This window comes from Protomyctophum bolini, assembly GCF_963924005.1.
Source record: "Protomyctophum bolini genome assembly, chromosome: 8".
NCBI classification, from domain to species: Eukaryota; Metazoa; Chordata; class Actinopteri; order Myctophiformes; family Myctophidae; genus Protomyctophum; species Protomyctophum bolini.
Genome location: NC_137869.1, coordinates 16365026 through 16383828, shown reverse-complemented (window position 1 = coordinate 16383828; position 18803 = coordinate 16365026). Strand labels below are relative to the sequence as shown.

General features: G+C 41.0%; 2 protein-coding genes across 6 annotated transcripts in view; both read right to left on the bottom strand.

The window, feature by feature from the left end:
- Positions 1 to 207: 207 nt before the first annotated feature.
- Positions 208 to 2663, bottom strand: gfi1ab (growth factor independent 1A transcription repressor b; the record flags this gene model as incomplete). The annotated part of the gene is made up of 6 exons (XM_080770675.1): positions 208 to 386; positions 605 to 770; positions 885 to 1022; positions 1230 to 1630; positions 1893 to 2081; positions 2552 to 2663. 6 exons carry the CDS (start codon positions 2661 to 2663, stop codon positions 208 to 210), a joined length of 1185 nt encoding a protein of 394 aa, XP_080626801.1.
- A 3066-nt stretch (positions 2664 to 5729) lies between these two features.
- The window catches only part of evi5b (ecotropic viral integration site 5b), a 40350-nt gene continuing 27276 nt past the window's right edge, over positions 5730 to 18803 (bottom strand). For all 5 annotated transcript variants that reach the window (XM_080770672.1, XM_080770671.1, XM_080770670.1 and 2 more), the window contains 3 exons: positions 17402 to 17497; positions 9920 to 10015; positions 5730 to 7681 (listed from right to left, as the gene is read on the bottom strand). In XM_080770672.1, the coding sequence (XP_080626798.1) occupies positions 7400 to 7681; positions 9920 to 10015; positions 17402 to 17497 (474 nt within the window). In that variant the 3' untranslated portion in view covers positions 5730 to 7399. The remainder of the gene's footprint in view (positions 7682 to 9919; positions 10016 to 17401; positions 17498 to 18803) is intronic.

The following is an 18803-nucleotide window of genomic DNA, read 5'->3' as shown; positions in this document are numbered from 1 at the left end:
CCTACAGCAAAATGTCATTACCGGTATACTCAATCAGCATATGAGCATAACAAACTAATTTGCGGTAGCCTATAGCCTTGTATAAAACAGGCTGGTCATTTGAATTCCATACAGTTTATAATCTGGTTCTCTGTGGCGTCCATATAAGCATCTATAATAGTGTTGCCGAGAGCTCGTGTGTTTGAGTTTAATTGTATTTGGGGAAGTTCATTTCAGTCCATGCTGCGTTTCCTTGTGTCTTCTCAAATCCACCTTTCGTTGAAATCCTTTGCCACAGAGGTCACAGCCGAAAGGTTTGAAGCCCGTATGTTTGCGACTGTGCGTTATGAGATTGGAGCTCTGGCTGAACGCTTTGCCGCACACCTGGCATTTATGAGGCTTCTCACCTGCACAGAAAAAAACGTGAAATTAATTCAACTTCTTCTCAGGAATAAGATTTAGATTCTTACATGTAAAAATACATGTCTACAGTCTAAATCTTATGGACAATTACGCACATGGCGAAATGTGCAATTACGCACAGGTTGTGTATATGTCCACCTAATAAATAACGTCCAGGGATGATCCTTTTCTCCCTTTAGCATTCCGGTGCTGATTAACTCACCTGTGTGGATGAACGTGTGTTTTTTCATGTCTGATTTCTGATGAAACCTCTTCCCACAGTACTGGCACGGGTAAGGCCGCGTGTCCGAGTGGATGAGGAGGTGCGTGGACAGAGTAGATGACCTTTTAAAAGTTTTGCCGCATATTTTGCAGTCGAAACTTCTTTCCTGAAATTTGAATTGGAGAGGCCCGTTAATTGTGAATTCAAGTCGGTTATTGAAGGCTAAATTTACATTTATTGTGATGCATCGCCTATATTTAATATGCATATAGGCCTATACCTGTGAGTGCACTGCTTTATGTTGTTCGAGGCTGACTGCGTGGCCAAACGTTTTGCCGCACATATCACACGCAAACGGCCTCGTCCCGCTGTGTGATCTGCGGACGTGAACCTCCAGTCCGTGGGGCGTAGAGAACACCTGCAGAGAAAATATTATTGAAACACTGATGAGGAGTTGTCAACAAAAAGTTGTCTTTCTTAAATTTACACAGAAAAATCAAATGCATGTGTGTGTTTATGTATCCATAAATATTTGTGTAACTCCAAGGGTAGCCTCAATGTTAAATTCACATAATAGCTATAGGCATATGGCTATATGATTTGTCCTTTTGAGTTGTTTCCTCACCTTACTGCACTTGGTGCACTTGTAGGCGCCGGTGAGAATGAGCCGCGAGCAGAGCAGCTCGGACTGCGCCTTGATGTCATGGTGGGGTTTGTCTGTAAACAGCACGGGACTTCTGTCGAACAGATTAGCGGCGTGGTGCCTGTAATCGCTGTAATGCTCGTCTCCGAGAGCCCCTCTGTCCGCGAAGCAGGCGCTGCTGGGGTCGCCGGTCCTGTCGCCATAGAACGCCTGCAGGGACGAAGGGCTCATCTCCAGATCCACGCTGTGATGGAACGAGTGCTGCTGGACTGCATGTCTCATGTCCGGACCAGGAGGGTAACGGTTCCATGCGTAAGGCCTGAAGGGAACCGTGAAGGGCTGCGTCTCATCCGCCAACGGTGACAGAGATTTCTCTGAATCAACTGTTTTGGGGAATACAAAATATAGACAGGTTGTTGTTGTTGTTGTTGTTGTTGTTGCTGCAAACAATATTATACACAAATGTACATTTCAAAGTCCACCACATATATGACTATCAACTATGTAAACAAAACAACACATTTGACACGAATATATATAGGCCTATATACACATCATATCACGGGGATTTCGCATTTGTTATTGATCAATTTCTTGTTATAAACTATTAAGTTGGTTTAGCAGATGAATAGCAGATGACTGTACCGGGGGATGCAGAGGGAGATGGAGGCCGCCAAAAGTCCTCATAGTCCGGGGAACGACCACACACACTGCTGCCACAGCTCAACGGGGACTTGGAGGAGAAATCCCCGGTGTCGACCAGGTGTGAGTCGGGGGACAGCGCGTAGCCATCGAGCGTCAAAACATCACTGTCCTCTGGAAGCTTATCGCTGTCTAAAGAATGGATACACAATGAGAAATTCAGAACAATATTATTAGCCCCTGCACACTGTCGTGTACATTTGTGATATCTATATCCTCAATTAAATAAAAACAAATGTAGGCTATTTTAGGCATGCTTCAATGAATGTTTCAATAAAATCTACTGTTGACATACTTCAAAACATGTTTGGTTGGATAATAACAGTGTGCGTAATATTTTTATAGGTCTCAAATTCCCAATCGTTAAATATTATATAGGAGCATGAGTTATATGATTGGTTGGAGCATAGATTTAAACGAACAATTCATATTTCATAGCATTTTAAGCCATTTCAAATTGTATGGACAACAAAATACACCTTAATGCAAAGCAAAAATACACCACATTGATAACTCAGAAAGTGTACAAAACCATTTAGTTCCTTCTCGCATTCGGAGTTAATGATTTTATTGTGCATGCACATTTTAGGCTATTCACTTACCTGAACATATTTGAGCCAGGATGGTATCCAGTCGATTGTAGTCATCCTCCAAAGTTCGCGGCTGGTGGTAACTGTGTGCCTTTTTACTCTTAACCAAGAATGAACGAGGCATTTTTCTTAATTCGCTTGGCCCCCTCGTTCTGTGATGGTGATACAGCAGCAATCAGTGTAGGCTACTATTCCCTCGGATTGACCTGGCTGCTGGTGTGTGTGCGTGTTGTTGTCAACCCTGCAAAGATTTGAACTAAAGACGTGTGGTCAAAATGATACATGAGATTTTCAACTGATAGCCGAGCATGCGCACACTGCGTCTCTCGCCTGCCAGGTGTTTGGGGACGGACACAGACAGGTGCCTTTGGTGTGGGTGTGCGTCTCTTAATACTCTATGGTCTCTCCACTGCAGACCACCGCCTCTAACTGGCCATTGGTCCTTAGCCCAGGACAATCGCAGGTCCCTTCAGAATCACACCGGGCTATTATGTCTCCATGGGACTTGAAGCCCGTGGCAATCAGGATAAGAGAAGGCTACACCGCTTTATCAATGCGTTACTCAATCTTGGTGGGTGAGGGAGGGGAGGGAGGCAAACAGCAGGGTGCCGGGGCCCATCAGTCTGACACACGAGAGACACGATGCGCTGTTGCTCTTATGAATTAATGCATTTTTCATGCCATAATTCTGGACAAATATCAGAATGAGAAGCCCTGCCGTCCTATTATATAGGCTCTGTGAATCAACCGAGGCGACTCTGGCTATATAGGTCTACCATTATATGTCCGGCCCGTGACAGACACTCTCGGTGCCGGTGCTGCACGAGCGTTTCGAATTTCTACGTGGTATTATATGTTGAGGAGGAGAAGGCCTCGAACAGAGGCAACCTGTTTTCCATTCGCTCAGGACGCTGATTACCTGGTTTGGCTCATTACGCACGGAACAATAGGACAGCTAGCATGCATGCACAAGACAGGGGCCACTAGGGAGCCCTGTGGATGCAATATAGTTACAGTTAGACGCATTGCGCACTGATAATTCGTCTTATTTTGTAGAGCCTATTTGTAAATGGTTTATGTAAATAAATGTTTTTTGTAAATCAGTTATTTTACGTCGAAGTGTGAATATGGATGCATGCAGCATGTGCAGAAGTGCTTAAATGATCAGAAGAAATATAGGCCTATCTCCTATAGGACAGGAAATCAAAGCTCCATATGTCCCTTGTTGATTAGCCTGCACAGTGCACACACCACTGTCATCAGCATCCTGTCACTGGTTAAGGAATGACACTCAAATGACATGCAGAGAATCAGCCACATTGTACAAAGTTGTATTTCACGAGCTTCCCTTTTAGCTTATAGTTTAAGATGCCGCAAGTGATTTTCTTTCTTTCTATTTTGTTCTTCTTATTGTTGTTAAAATATAATGTTATATCATATGGCCTAAGTTGTAGCCTAATCATTATAGATCTGGTAGGCTAGCTATACAGTAGTTTCTATAGTTCAGACTTCAGACGGGTCTCCCTATGCAGCTCATTGCATAGTCGATTTGGAGGATATGCTAACAATTTATAGGCTAAGAATTTAAAATGTATTTAATTAAGAGAGAACTACAAGTAGGCTACAACACAAACAAGTGAATTTGGATGATGAATAATTTATGACTGTTTAGCCTATGAGATGGAGAAACGAGGAGACCCGTTACTGATCGAGCACTATAGGCCCATATAGCCAGCCTATATAGCGTGCAATATCGGACAAGAGTTTTAACTTTTTTGTTAAAATAAATATACTCACGTGCACCTTTAAAATGTCCCAAGCCCAAATACTTATTTATGTTCAAATTAAATAAGAATGGCCTGTATCTCGTTTGATTGTAGGCTATTTAGGCTATAATTAAATAGGCCTAATTGGCGAATCCGCTGTCTATAGACCTGCATGTATATAGTTTAATTTTGACTGAGAGCATTTAAAAGAATAATAACAAAAAAATCTGAAAGACCGCTGTAGCCTATGCGAGGGAATTATACTGAGAAAATCACACCCGTGTGAAGTGAGGGGCGCTCATCATCATCATTGTACATCATCGTACAACATCAACAATGGTGGTCCCTTATTGGCCAAGTGTTCCCACCGACATGTGATTGGTATGTGATTTGGTTAGGCGATTTGCTCGTCTACATGATTTTCCCTTCATTGTCAATGGCGTTTAATGTTTTGATGTTTAATTTACATCATATTTGGCGGAAGTTTTACCTAATTTATCCTTTCATTGTCAATGGCAAATATTGAGACCTGTGAAGACAAAAGCTGTAAGGAGCACCCCTCAAAAATTACACCTGTGTGAAGTGAGGGGCGCTCTTATCATACATCATGTCCAGCTCTTAAAGTTTGTGTTTACACTATGATGTAAAAATGGCCATTCATTATCAATGGCACAGTGTTTGTGTTAGAACAAAGTTTGTGTTTACACTGTTAAACACACACCAAAAGCTGGACATACAGTATAGGACTGGCGGTCGGGCGTGCACCCCTCAAAAACCTAGACATGCTATCTTGCTTGCTTATACAATTAGGCTTTAGTCTTAGACTTGTTAAATGCTATTTTATATACACCTGGACATCTGATTGCAAATCCAGACTCGTCGAGCAAAATAAAGTGATAGAAGTAGCTATTAATTACAGTATAAGTTAATGAAAACTAAAGCCTATAGCCACCTACCCCATAATACATTTCACTGATAGTCTCATGAGAATTGATGCAAGCCATAGCCTTACCTAAAGTTAGGTCTAAGCAGTCAATTTAAGCAAAATGCCACAATACCAAATATGCTAGTCAATGTAATTACGAGAGTGTAGGCTATGGCATTACAACTTTTGAGATTTTCTTCAAATATAAAAGGCTTAATAAACTTAGCCTATATTGTTATTAAAACAAACCTGCGTTGATCCTTCAAAACTGCCTGAAGTCCAATGCTGATTTATGATTAAACACCCCACATAATAACCACATGGGTCTCTCATAGTGCATCTCCAGAAGCCACTTCCTGAACACAATCCGAATAACAATCATTTGTTGAGGAAGAGGGTGTTAACTAACTCCCCAGACACACTTTCTGCCATTGAAACAGTTCATTATTTCAGCCTGGGTCATGAATAGGTCAAATACCACAAAAAGACAAGACCAACGTAAAAAGTATATCAAACGGTTTATTGTGAACTCATCACACAGGTGACAGGTCAATGACATCATGTTCTAGTTTTGCTTTTTTATTTATTCTAAATGTGTGGTCATAGTGTTAACGTATGCAACATGCGTCCATAAACTGCACTGCAGACTCAAAGTGCTATAAAGTGTTTCTCTCTCAAACAGCGACACAGTTTCTTGGTTGTCAGCAGGGTTAGGTGTGTGTTGGTGGGGGATCCTTATATGAAGATGATGACAGTGTAGCGGTGGTGGAGTACACGCAACCACCGCCATCTTCACTTACAATTGGCTTAGTGTTCAGGTCATTCAGAGTAAAACATTGATGGTCTACTGGACCTCTGTCCTCCCGTATGAAATGGAGTGGAGCTGGCTTGTGGCTGACAGTGACAGCACAGTACAGTGCCTGCTTTGGTAACACTGTTCAATTCATCACACATTTCCATGCAAATTTAACACACCAAACCTTTGACAGATTTGATCATGTTTCCAACTGAACAGTGGAGATGATATATTCTGTTTACCGGACTTTAAACAGAATGATTATATATTTTTTAAGGTATAAGACTAAGAAATCTCATAAAAGCCACAGTATGTAGAAATCAGTCCCTGTAAACTGGATGGAAAGTTCATTTCAACTATAGCTATCACACTCTTTAAACCGCAAGCTGAAAGCTTCACTTGAAGGGAACCTACGTCCGTTCCACTTTTTAAATGGGAAAATAAATCACTGATGCCGTCAACCTTTAAAAAGAAACGCACAATCTGCACCATATTAAACTATAATGTCCCTTTCATCTGACTTTTATAATACATTCTACACATTACATATGCAATAATAATTCTTTAGATACATATTTTCAAGTTCAAATGGAAATGAAAAAACAACGAGACACATTTACATATATACATGGATGCAAAATTCACTTTGACCTCATGTTCCACCAGCGCGGTAGAAGGCATGCGATACTGGCTAAGGCCGAACGTCACCACCATCTCAAGTAAGTAGCTTGATACCAGTTCCTTTGATGCTGCATGGGCTCTCTAATATGCATAACTACATAGTGTGGTACACAACCAATCATGTATTTATGATTTATTTCTGTGTCACGACGGCCGATTACTGGTAGTAGTAAAGGTTTGTCTTCTTGGATGTCGACTTTAAAAAAAGTGATTGAATCAAGTGTCATAAAGCATTATTGCACAGTCTCTTTCTTTGCGTTGTACCTAGCTGAAGGGCCTGGTGTGGCTTGCAGTGTTTGCCCGTCACCCCTCCTCCCTTCCCTCTCCATGGTAATCTGGCGGCAGGAGTCAGATTAGTTGCACAGTCTAAATCAAATTCTTCTCTGCAGGGTCCATGGTGACGCAGTCAGTGGTGAGCAGGTACTGTAGGTGTCTAACATCCCAGAGAATAATAATTATAATAACAATAATAATAAAAATCATGGACGCCAAAAGCAAATAAACGGAAAAAAGACAATCCATGTGTGACTCTCGTGATATGAAATGGCAATGCATTCCGCTACGAAACTGTGACATTGTAGAAGACCTTGAATTCTCCCGTAGAACGGCTACCGTGAGCCACCAGCATCTCCCATCGTCCCCCAGTGTGAGTGGTATCCTGGGGACAGACTCCGGCCGTAAGCTAGCGGTGGTCACACCGTGGTGGACTTGTGGCTGCCATTGGAGGGTACAGTGAGGCGCAGGGCCTCCCCGTCCTCCTCTCCTTCACTGTCAGTGTCTCCCAGGTTGGGGTGCAGTCTGATACGGCTGCTGTTACCATCGCTCCTCCGCTGGTGGTGGTCCTGGAGGGCGGTGATGTCGTCATCCGAGGAGTGGTACGACTCGTTGTCCGTCGCGTAGTGATTGACGATGTGAATGCTGTCAAAGGTGGGCTGGCTGGCCAAGCCCCCCCTCTGTCCTTTTAAGCAACGAATCTGTGAAGAAGAGGGGGAGGGGTCATTAGAGGTGTCCCCATTTTGGACATTTTGAACAAAAGAAAAGAAAAACTGTCCAAAATAGAAGATCATAGATCCGCCATCGGGCCCTCCCATTAGCTAATTTTAATATAGGATGATGACATGCACTTCTGAATTAGAATTACTGAGACAAAACATGCACAAAACTGCTACAAATACCACTGTGTGGTCAAATGTGGGCTGAGTGATCAGTGATGATGGAGTATCACTGCCAGACATCACATGCAGACAGCAAATCAGTCCAAAAAGAAATTGGGATGAAACACGTTTGGTCATTTAAAGCCCGATTTATACTTGGTTGCGTATGGTGCACTGAAAACAGAAGATTTAGAAGCTCGTGATAAGTTGTGAGCTTGAAAATCGTTGAAAAAGAGACTTTCTAAATGTGTTTTTACTGGTTAAATAAAGATGAAATAAAAGAATAAAAATAGTAAATAATAGTGTATTTTTGATGTGCGACATGAGGAACCAGGTATAAATCGTTATAGTCTTAACACATTCCCTCCCGCTACTATAGGCAGGATCGTGAGGCAAGTGCCAGTGTAATGCGTGAAAAACGCATAAGAGACCACCGCCCGATCCGGAAGTGATAGCCCTCCATATTTGAGCTACATCCTCATTCTTGGCAGTGTATCAACTTGCGATGGATTAACTTTCTTAGCGTGATCAAAGAGTAGGGTTTTATAAGGTCCCAAAGATAGCAGTTTGTCTCATTTTGAGGAGAAAAAGGACAAATAAGCGTGCATGTACAGTCGGATGTGTATGTAGGCTGTCTAAAATGAGAGTAAAAGCAAAATAAATAAATATATATATTTTTTAATATTATTTTTAATTACTGGATTAAATTCAATTAAATAAAGACAAGTTCCTTTGTTCTGGCAAAGGCAGGTTGTGGAGAGAAGAACGAGGTCCCGCGTTCTTGGCATACTTTGTGTTAAAGCTACTTTTTTCATTTTTAATTGAATTGGGTCTTGGGCTGGCCTGTAGAGACCGAGGTCAGAGATTTCAAAATACGTTCTGGGTAGAAACACTGGATACAAACTAGTACAGGTACATCCCTGTCAAGCTACTACTCACCTGCATCAGCCTGCCATGCAAAGACAGACATGTAGGAGGAAACGCATTCACAGGGCCAGTTTAGACAAACACACTGGAACATCACATTTGCCTACATCTTCCAAAATGTTAATTACAAAGAATGGACACTTGTAATACTGTATCTTGGAATGTGATTGAGTGCTGATTTCTTTGCTTCATTTCTTGCTAACTGAACTGACTCAGGACCAGGTTTAACTTTAAGTTGTGGGTGTAGCAGACTGTCATTTGTTTTACAACCATTCGGATCCTCTCACAATTTCCTGCCAACTGACTCGGTCAGGACCAGGTTTAGCTTTAAGTTGTGGGGTGTTTGTAGCGGACTGTAATTTTTGCAACCGTTCCGCTCCTCTCACCACAAACACTTAAATCTACATAGCAGGCCCTTCTTCAACAGGCCTGAGCCAGCCAAGGGGAATGAACATCCTGGTTGACTGCACCACACTGCCTTGATATGAGGCACAACATGATTTAGTGTTGCACACACGAACCACAAACCTTTTATTGAGATGGTTGCCTTCCTTTAGCAGGAGGCGGTAAAATTACAAATATAAAGACATCCCACCTTGAGAATAATGGATGTACTGAAAGACCAGTTTCTTTGTTAGTTTAGAAAGCTTTAGTAACACTTGTTTGTACTTCAGATCCTAATACACAAGAGTAAAATTCTTGTTTTTGGTTCTTCAACATTGTAGCAGCAATAACAACAATTAAGCACTATGCCATGATGTTGGAATACATATATTGGGACCACAACCACCACTTTTTGTATTGGATATTACATTACATTCTGGCAGAAATGATATACTGTGTACACACATACCAATATGATTCGGGCATAGCACGTCAAAGCGACCATCGTAAACATATTATTAGGTTGTGTGACTGTGAATGCACAATGCACTATCGTCTATCGAGAGGTGGTCTGCTGCTGCATACTCCGTGCAGGAAGTTCATGGGCGTAGTTAACAGTCTACCGTCCTCAGAGTAAACCCAAAATATGAGCAAATTGTGAAACATTCTAACACAAATAATTTGCGTACTGTACCATGACAGTACTGGTGCCTGATAAATTGCACAGAGTGGTTTTATAGGACTCACCTCATGTTTGAGTTCTCCTATCTGGTCCTTCAGGTCACGGATGTACTGGCTTGAGTCTGTGCGGTTCAGTTGACCTTGGACCTTCCCTTCTTCTTTCTATTTAAATGAACAAAAAAAACAACATACTAAATGTCTATGTCTCACTTGTCTCTCAAAAGGCAATGTAAATTCTATGGAACTGAATGACAGATGGATAGACAAAATGGTCACAATGCCGATATGACAATAAACAGATTATTGAGTGTTTTGTTCATGTTGGATACTTGGATGGATCATGTAGTATACTCATGAACATGAATCAGTCGAAACTGACCGCGGATTGGATATACAAATACCTGAGATAACTGTAGAAAGACCATAACTGTCCATGCATAGCGCAACTACACCGGGTTTTAGTACAAAGCCTTGTAGTGGAAAGACTATAACATGGGTCAAAGAAAACAAAAAATAACAAAGATAGTATAGGCGGATTACTGCGCACAAAGTAACATCACAAAGTGCCCTATGCTGTACATAAATATGTCTTCAGACTACAGCTCCAGCTGTCAGGGGAAGCCTGGCACAACATTTTTGCCATTTGTGCTTGATTTCCTCTAGAGGCCCTGGGGATGAAGCTCATAGCGATATTCAACAGCAAAACTGCCTGCATGATGTTTACCTTCTTCAGCAAAGACATCTGCAGCTATAGGAGACAAACAGTTTATTTCAGACCTCAAAAATCACACCCATGAAGCCACCAGTTGACACAGCGGGCCAAGTGAGTGAGGGCAAACCACAGGCAACAGCTTGGAAGACGGAGAAAAAAAGGGAAGCTGTACGCACACTATGCAGGCGTGGGTTATCTAGGGCAGGGAGGTGAGACTGTCACCTCTGCCTGGTAGCAAACACCCGAAATATAGACGGTAGTGGGGCGGGGGGTTTGATTTCTGTGAGCTCCTGATAGTGTTCTTTTTTCTTCTCTTTTTTGGGGGGGGGCCGGGACCAATCTAAGTGGTTGACGTTATTCCAAGAACTGTTGTTTTTGAGGTTTCCTCCCCCTGAAAGCACAGTTAACGATAAGGGGCAGGCAGTTAAAAACTTCCTTGTGCTCAGCTGCATGAATCACCAGGTGTCAAACTGTGGCCAGGGATGCCAAACGTCTGAAAAGTAATGGCTTCCTCACCCTCAATACCCCCAAAAAACTGTTGTGTTCCATTCAATTCAGAGTAATGAATGGCAGCAAGCTGTCGTGAATTTTGAGTTGAGCTGTTAAAGTCTGGTAAAATAACGTTTCAACTAAGACAAACTCTGTGAGCATCACATTAAAGATTAAGAATCAAGAAGAAAATCACAGCCAATAATAAGCTTTCCTGGACTACATCCTACACAAGGAGGAGGCGGAGCAGTGCACCAAAGCATTATGGGAATTGTAGTCCAGGAAGGAAGTGAGCCCAGTGTCCATGACATGTACATTGCTAAAATCTAAAATATCTAAAACCACATATTACACACATAAAGACCCCAGTAAAGTGTTCTAAAAAAAAAATATATATATATATATATATATATTTTTTTCTTTTTTTGATGCAAAAATGGAGTGCAATCTTTGATGGCCATGACAGTATGACGTTGGACTGTTCTCCATATGTATGAGGTACAGCACAATGTCACAGGATATTGAACACTGGCCTAGCGGTCCAGGCACCTAGGAGCCTGACAGCATGTTGCAGGTTTGAGTCCCGATCCCGACGATTTGCTGCGTGTCACCCCCCCCCCAACTCTCTCCCCATTTCCTGTCACACTACTATCAATAAAAGGCATAGCAAAAGCCCCAAAAACCTCTTACAAAAATGATATTTGAACACCAGAGATTGAGACCAGAATCAATCAATTGTTAGCATTATGATGTACTTTTGTGTGTTCAGTTGCTCTTTGAGCCATTCATGAGGATTCCAATAATTCCTTTGCTCTTCATTTTAAAACAGTTACAATAGTGTAATCTTTGTTTCACAAGAGTGTCATTCCTCAGAAAGAGCACCAATTTTATGTGAACTGTAACTTACAAAATAAACATATATTAACTATACATTAAATATGTATTATTCCTCTTCAAGACCAACATTTTCTACTGGATTAGGATGTTAAGTTGTAGCTATAGCTATTGTTTATAAGTACAGGTAATGTTAACGCATCGCTTCAGATAAGTAAGCAACAAGCGTCTACCGTCTACACACTTCTCCCTTAATGCTGGGCAACGAAAAAACTGTGGTTATCACTTTAAGACAAAAATCTTGTACATAAATCTCTAAGCATATCATCGAAACCTCAAACTAAATCAAGCATGTATCCAGTGTATCTCTGCACAATAGGAAGTGGTTTGTGATGTAGAGATACTGAGCTGCGGTGTTCAAATGGGGTGCAGGATATATACGGCTACTTCTATGTCTGTTACAGTTAGGATAGCTAGTTAGTTTGAATGGCAACATTTTTCATTTTTTGATACGAGCCGTGCAAAAACACACACTTTAATAAGTTAAATAAATATAATGCTTCAAATCACACATCGCCATAGCTTAGCAGATCTACAATACATGCTAACAACGCATTATGCTGCACCACACTTGAAGATTGGCTGTTTTTTGGTGTGCAAGGCCCAAATCACACTAGTTGCAACTCCTTGCAAGTAGTCGCAACTCCTTGCAACAAAACAGTTTTAAGGCATGTCACACCAATGCAACTCCTTGCAACTGCCATTGGGGATAATGGTTACATGGCGAATCATTGTTGTGGTTTGGGCCTTAGAGGTTCTCAAATTCAGCCCGAACCCGACCATACCAGACGGGTTCGGGATGAAAATGCACCAGTATGCCAATTGATCAGGCTGGGCTGGGCTTGGGCTGCTGAAAAAAATTAAAACAAATAAATAAATAATAATAATTCTGTTCCGTCTGTGTGTGTGTGTGTGTGTGTGTGTGTGTGCAGATCTGCAAGCCCAGAATGTGATGCGAATACCACCGTTGTGGGTTCGAAAATCTGCTGCTTTGCCTCGTTACAGCACATGTTGTGCAGGTACCGAAACCACAGACCAAGAACTCAACCCTGACACAGTGATTTTGCAATAGAAGAGTTTGGTTTACAGTTAAACAAACTGTTCATGCAGATAGGGATGAATTAAATGAGTATACGCACATTTAATGCCGATAATACAACCTTATCGAGTCAAATTCGATACACTGCATTTGATTTTATCGTAACCCAAATGAGAATTCTTTGCACAGATCTGAAAGAGCGGTGAGGGCGGTAGTGGTACATTTTGGTGCATCATATTTTTGCTACATCACCTAGTAACAAAACCTCAGACCACACTTTTGTGATTGTGTGTGCATGGGTTGAGGAGGAAGGGGTTTTTGGTTTTTCAGTGCTGCTGTGTCCTTACACCGTAAACCCAGGGGCTTACGGTGGAAAACTTTGCTCTCTGCTCTCTATATATATATAGTTGTATGTGTGAGGCTGATAGTCATGCATATAAAAATGTACTCAATCCGCTCACAAACAATAAGTCGGCAAATTCATCATTGTATCCAACAGCGAACGTCCTCACTGAAGAAATTCTTAGAAGCCTAATTGTGAACTTCTGACGGTTTCATTGACATATTTTCAAATGTGTTCACAATGTGTGCCAATGTGCAGAATACAACAAATTATTATTTATCTCATGTTTAACCATTTAAGCCATATATTTTATACTACAAACTCTCAACCCTTTTGGGCTTCACTCAGGGTCTTTGCTCTTCCTTCAGTTAATGTTTTGTTGTTTACTGACCAAAAACCCCAAGTATTTCTGAAAAGGGCTTTTTAGAATGCTTTGGAGTTCTAATATTCAATCCACATATGAAATGAAAGTACTGCGTCTGTCAAACAGCAGCATATGCATGCAGCGACTTTTGATTGCAACAAAGGAGGTGCAATGATAAGTCACATTTGAAGGTTATTTTTCAGTTCATTATAATATTATGGAACCATTATTTGACAACTTTATATCACCATACATTTTTGACAAACAAATTTGCATGCACGATTTATGGGTTATCAGACAGTTGACTCATTTCAAGAAAGACCAACAGTCATCAGATAGTGATAGTTGACTTGTTTCAAGAAAGAGCACCATCTACCTTTCTGTGTCAAGTCTAGTGTTTGTCATTGCTGTGGGGTGCCAGGGTTGATGCAGTGGGGAGATTTTACCACTAATCAATAAATGCACTGCATGTGGATGCCCATAATTAAATTACATTTGATAGAGTACTTAATTTTGCTTGCAGTCTACTTTAAATGCCTTTAAAAATGACCTTGATGAAGTACTGTAGGTGTCCTACTCAACATTAGCTTGACACTCTGAATTTTGACTGAGAGACTGCCATTGGATATTTTAGTTTTTTCATGTCATATGAAAGCAGGGAATCATAGCTTCAAATTGACATATTGGTTGTTCAGTTTGACCCATGCACCAGTTTTGGCTTATATAGTAATGTCTTGCAGAAAACAGCGAGTTGAGAAAACAGGCTAACTCAACATGGCTGGTGTCGTGCAACCCTAATACTGGCAGTTCTTAAGTGTAATCCATCAGTATTGTTTCAGGAATGGTGATAGATCTGGACCCTGCATGTGTTTTGGCCACCCATATTATGTGTGGCGTTACATTTGCTTAGGTGTAAATAATGGTTTCTGCACTCTTGTTTGATGGGACTGGTTAGATGTTATCCAACTATCCCGTTTACAGTAGTGTAGAGCTGATGTAAAACTGGTTCCACTGAGTGCATACAAAGATTGCTTAATGCCCTAATGCAGATTTATGAACAATAAACAGCATCTGTGAATAGCAGAAGATGCAGGTGTATATACCTCATTAACTGCCAGAGTTTCTACATATAGGGCCATTTGCACCAAGAAAGATTAAGCCTTAATCTGGTTTAAATCAAGGTTTATCTATTAATCCAGTTGCACCAAACTTTAAACCTAGTTTTCACTAATCCGGTTTAGTTTTAAACCATCCTTTTAATCTTAGTTTTAATTTTCACAGTAAACCTGGATTAATGTCAATCCTGTTGCACCACTACTTTAAACTTTGATTTAAGTATCAATAAGGGATTAATTCTAAACCAGCAAGAGAGGAGGTTTAATTGAAAACAACATGGCAGCATATATACCTCTACATGTTTGTTGTTGTTTGGGAAACTATCGGAGGAAGTGGTGGTGTGTGTGATCGACGGAACAGATCTATAAACCTACCACGCACCACGGAGTGACCATACGTCTGTTGTTTTTTTTAGCGAGCGAGACGACTTTTATTATTATATATATTTTAGCTGCAGGCACTATAATTTAAACATTCTCAAATATGAATGAAATAGTAATGCTAATGATGCTCACGACTGCTGCTGTTTATTTACAGCGCAAAACCAAGATGGCGGACACACAACAAAGTTTAATCCATGAATTAATCACAGTTTAAAGTTTTAATCACAGTTTAATGGATTTTAATCACAGGTTAAGGATTTAATCACAGATCTGTTGAGCAATGCTTAAAATTAAGTGGTGCAACACAACTCGAATTAAAATTAATCCTGGATCAACAAATCCCTGATTAACACTAAACTAAACTTTATTTAATCTTTCTTGGTGCAAACGGCCCATAGCCTATTGCATTCCTTGCCAGCTTTTTTAGTGTTTTGACTAATCTTTCAGACAAGAACCACAGAATATTGTGTTCCATGACAATGTAAACACCAAATATACACTCTAATTTCATCGGGGGGGGGAAGTGTGTCAGCACGATGTTCCGTTCTTTAGTTTTTGGCAAACACTTTATGAGAACAGAAAGCAGAGACAAATGTGTTTTTATAAATCAGAACATTAGACAGGACAGAGGTATTTTTTAGATCACGTTATTTGCAGGTGTACTCACAGGTTGCACCCTCCATCGTATACACAGAAAAACTAAATTACATCATAGTCAATGGCAGGCTCCACCATGGATTGAAATGAATATATTTGTCAATGGCAGTCAATGAGTTGAGATATGTTTTTTTACTTTAAAGTCCATATTGGTCTTTGCTGTGCTGATTAAACAAAAAGTCCAGTTGTCCACTGTATTATTGGAGAACTTAAATATGCTTATTCAATAACTGTCCTAAAACATCAATGCCCTCGTAAAATGAACCGCTTTCAAACTGAAGATTGTTTTTTATGAAATTAATTTTGTGTAATAAATTTTTTTAAGGCGCTAGCCCCTCCTATATACAGGTTTAATGTTTGTTTTTAGTTCAATGTTTGTTTTAAAAATGTCATTGACAATGAAGAGAAATTAATGTTTGTTTTGTCCCTAACAAACATTAAATCCCATTAACAATAAAGATAATTTAATGTTTCTTTTGACACAGTTTGTTTTACATCAGCATTACATCACCTAATCATAGCTATACCGAATTCCCTCCTCGATGTTGTAAGATGATAAGAGCGCCCCTCACTTCACACGGTTGTGATTTTTTTTAATTTATTTTCTAGAATAGTAATCACCTCGCAATATGATGCACTGTGAGCATGTAGACCGTCTATCCATTTTGTGACCTCAGTTTGATAACTGATAGTTGATACTTTTGATTATCTGTGTGTCATGGCATGTTACATTCTGTAGTAAGAGCAACGGTGTCATAACTACACACCCTGCAGCCCTGCAGAACACACATCAACTTACCCCACCTTCTTCCTCACATCAATGAAGACACTAAAAAAAGATGCAGCCACTTGAAGATACAGTACATCCATACCGGACGCAATAAAAATAAATCGCATCACTTAAATCGCGGTAGCTGTGTCACTCTATTCAACTGACATTTTGTGAATTTGGTTGCAGGCAGCAGCATTGGCAATGTGTATACTGTAAGTTATAACCAGTGTGCAGGGATTGATTTGTGAAAACAAAATAAGGGGACAATCTACAAGTTCACAACACACAACATTGTGAGATTCATGTGAACCATTTTCAATATTTTGAAATTACAATTTACAAAAGAAACAAATTAACAAAAAGCAGAAGCATGTTTCAGCAAAAGAACACCACGTGTGCTTACCAGAAATACCAGAGAGACAAATTAATTATCTCTCTGTCTCAAGTGTTATATCAATAGCTCAGGATATCCACACGCAACAACAACCACCTACTGATCCAAATGGGTCCTGCATCAGATGTTGCCGTTTGCCTCCACGAAAATCGCTTGAGTTGAACATTTTTAAACCTACACAATCCATATCACTTCGGGCGTAGAAACAAAATATTGCTTGATCTTTGCGGTGACTTGATATTGAATCGTGTGGCATCCGTTGTGAACGCACCTCTGTCTCTGCAGCTTCCATCTTGAAGATGGGCTATGTCTCAGTCTGGATTGTTAAATGCTACACAAAGAGGGGGTGGAGCAGTGAGATAATAAGATCAAAGTATTGAATTACCTGGATCTCAAGTTCTGAGATCTGTTGCTGGAGTTCAGCCATAGCAGCGATGTTGTCAGCTTCTCGCAGCCTCACTGCCATCACCTCCTCCTTGCTCTGCAAGAACAAACAAAACATAAATGAATACAAAGGGGCGCCCGGAGAAAGTTCCTGCCCACTAATGCGGAGACTAGAGGGTAGAATGCAGTGGCCCGGACATAAATAAAAAATAATAATTGGCAGTGTTTGCGGGAGGGAAGCCAGACGAAGAGGGTGAGCTTTGTTGTTGCACTAGCGATTTCTACAGGTTGGTCAAGGGTCTCAGCAGGGATGCTGAATATGAGGAATTGCGTGTTCCTCCACATGCTACGTCTTCCCAGTAAAGTTCCTCATACTGGCAGGCGATTCCCTGTATATCAGAGGAGGCATGTCATTTCAATAGTACCTAACCTAAATGACCCACTATTGTGGGTCATTTGTGATAAGATTACATGAACCGATTCTGTTGCCACACGTCATAGCGCCACCTACCGACGCGTACATAGGACGTCTGAGGACGTCCTAGCGCATCCTCAATGATACCGGGCAGGATAAGAATATTCTGAATTTTTTCCTTTTTTTTGTCAGTTCGCCTTTCGGCTACCGTATACTATACGCTCTGCACTCAAATTAGCTTACCGTTGACTTAGCTGTTAGCGCGGCGGAAAGAATGACTCATCTCTCCTAATCCAGGGCGCTCTCCGTGGTTATGAACGGATCGATATACTGGGCGCGTTATACTTAACGGAGTCAAACAAACCCTGTGTCAGCACGGCCACACCGCTATATATATATATATAATGCCAAAATACATATATTATGGAATATTTAAATGTTGGTTGTGGGGATAGAAATGGGCATGGGCGTCACCGGGGCCAGCAGAGGACCGGACCCAGACCCAAACAGAACCTGGACTTTAAGGAGTGGACTCAAGGAGTGATGTAAATTAGCGGTTCCCCATTTTTTTCCATGTCAAGGACCCCCCAGTTCCAGCGAGGCTGCACAACAGTGAGACTTGGTGGTGTGTTAGGGTGTGCAGCAGTGACACTTGGTGGTGATAATATGCTATTTCCGTGCTCAGACCCAGGGACACACATAGCTGTCTATAAGAGTGGTTGCACCACTAAAAGAATTGCAGATCTACAACACAATGTATTGTGAGGTTGTAGTTCGGCTAATGTAGAAGGGAGTTCCAACCGCGCCTCTAGCCTATAGCAGGCCAGTCTGGTGCATCTCAGAAGCAGGACAGATAACATGCAAACAATTTGCACCCTGTTATAATAAATCGTCTGAGCTGCTCCAGTGCCTTCTTGTTCGCATGTTGTAGTTTGGCTATTTGAAACCATCTGTAGAGATTTGGTAGAGGGGAAAAAAGGAGTGGACC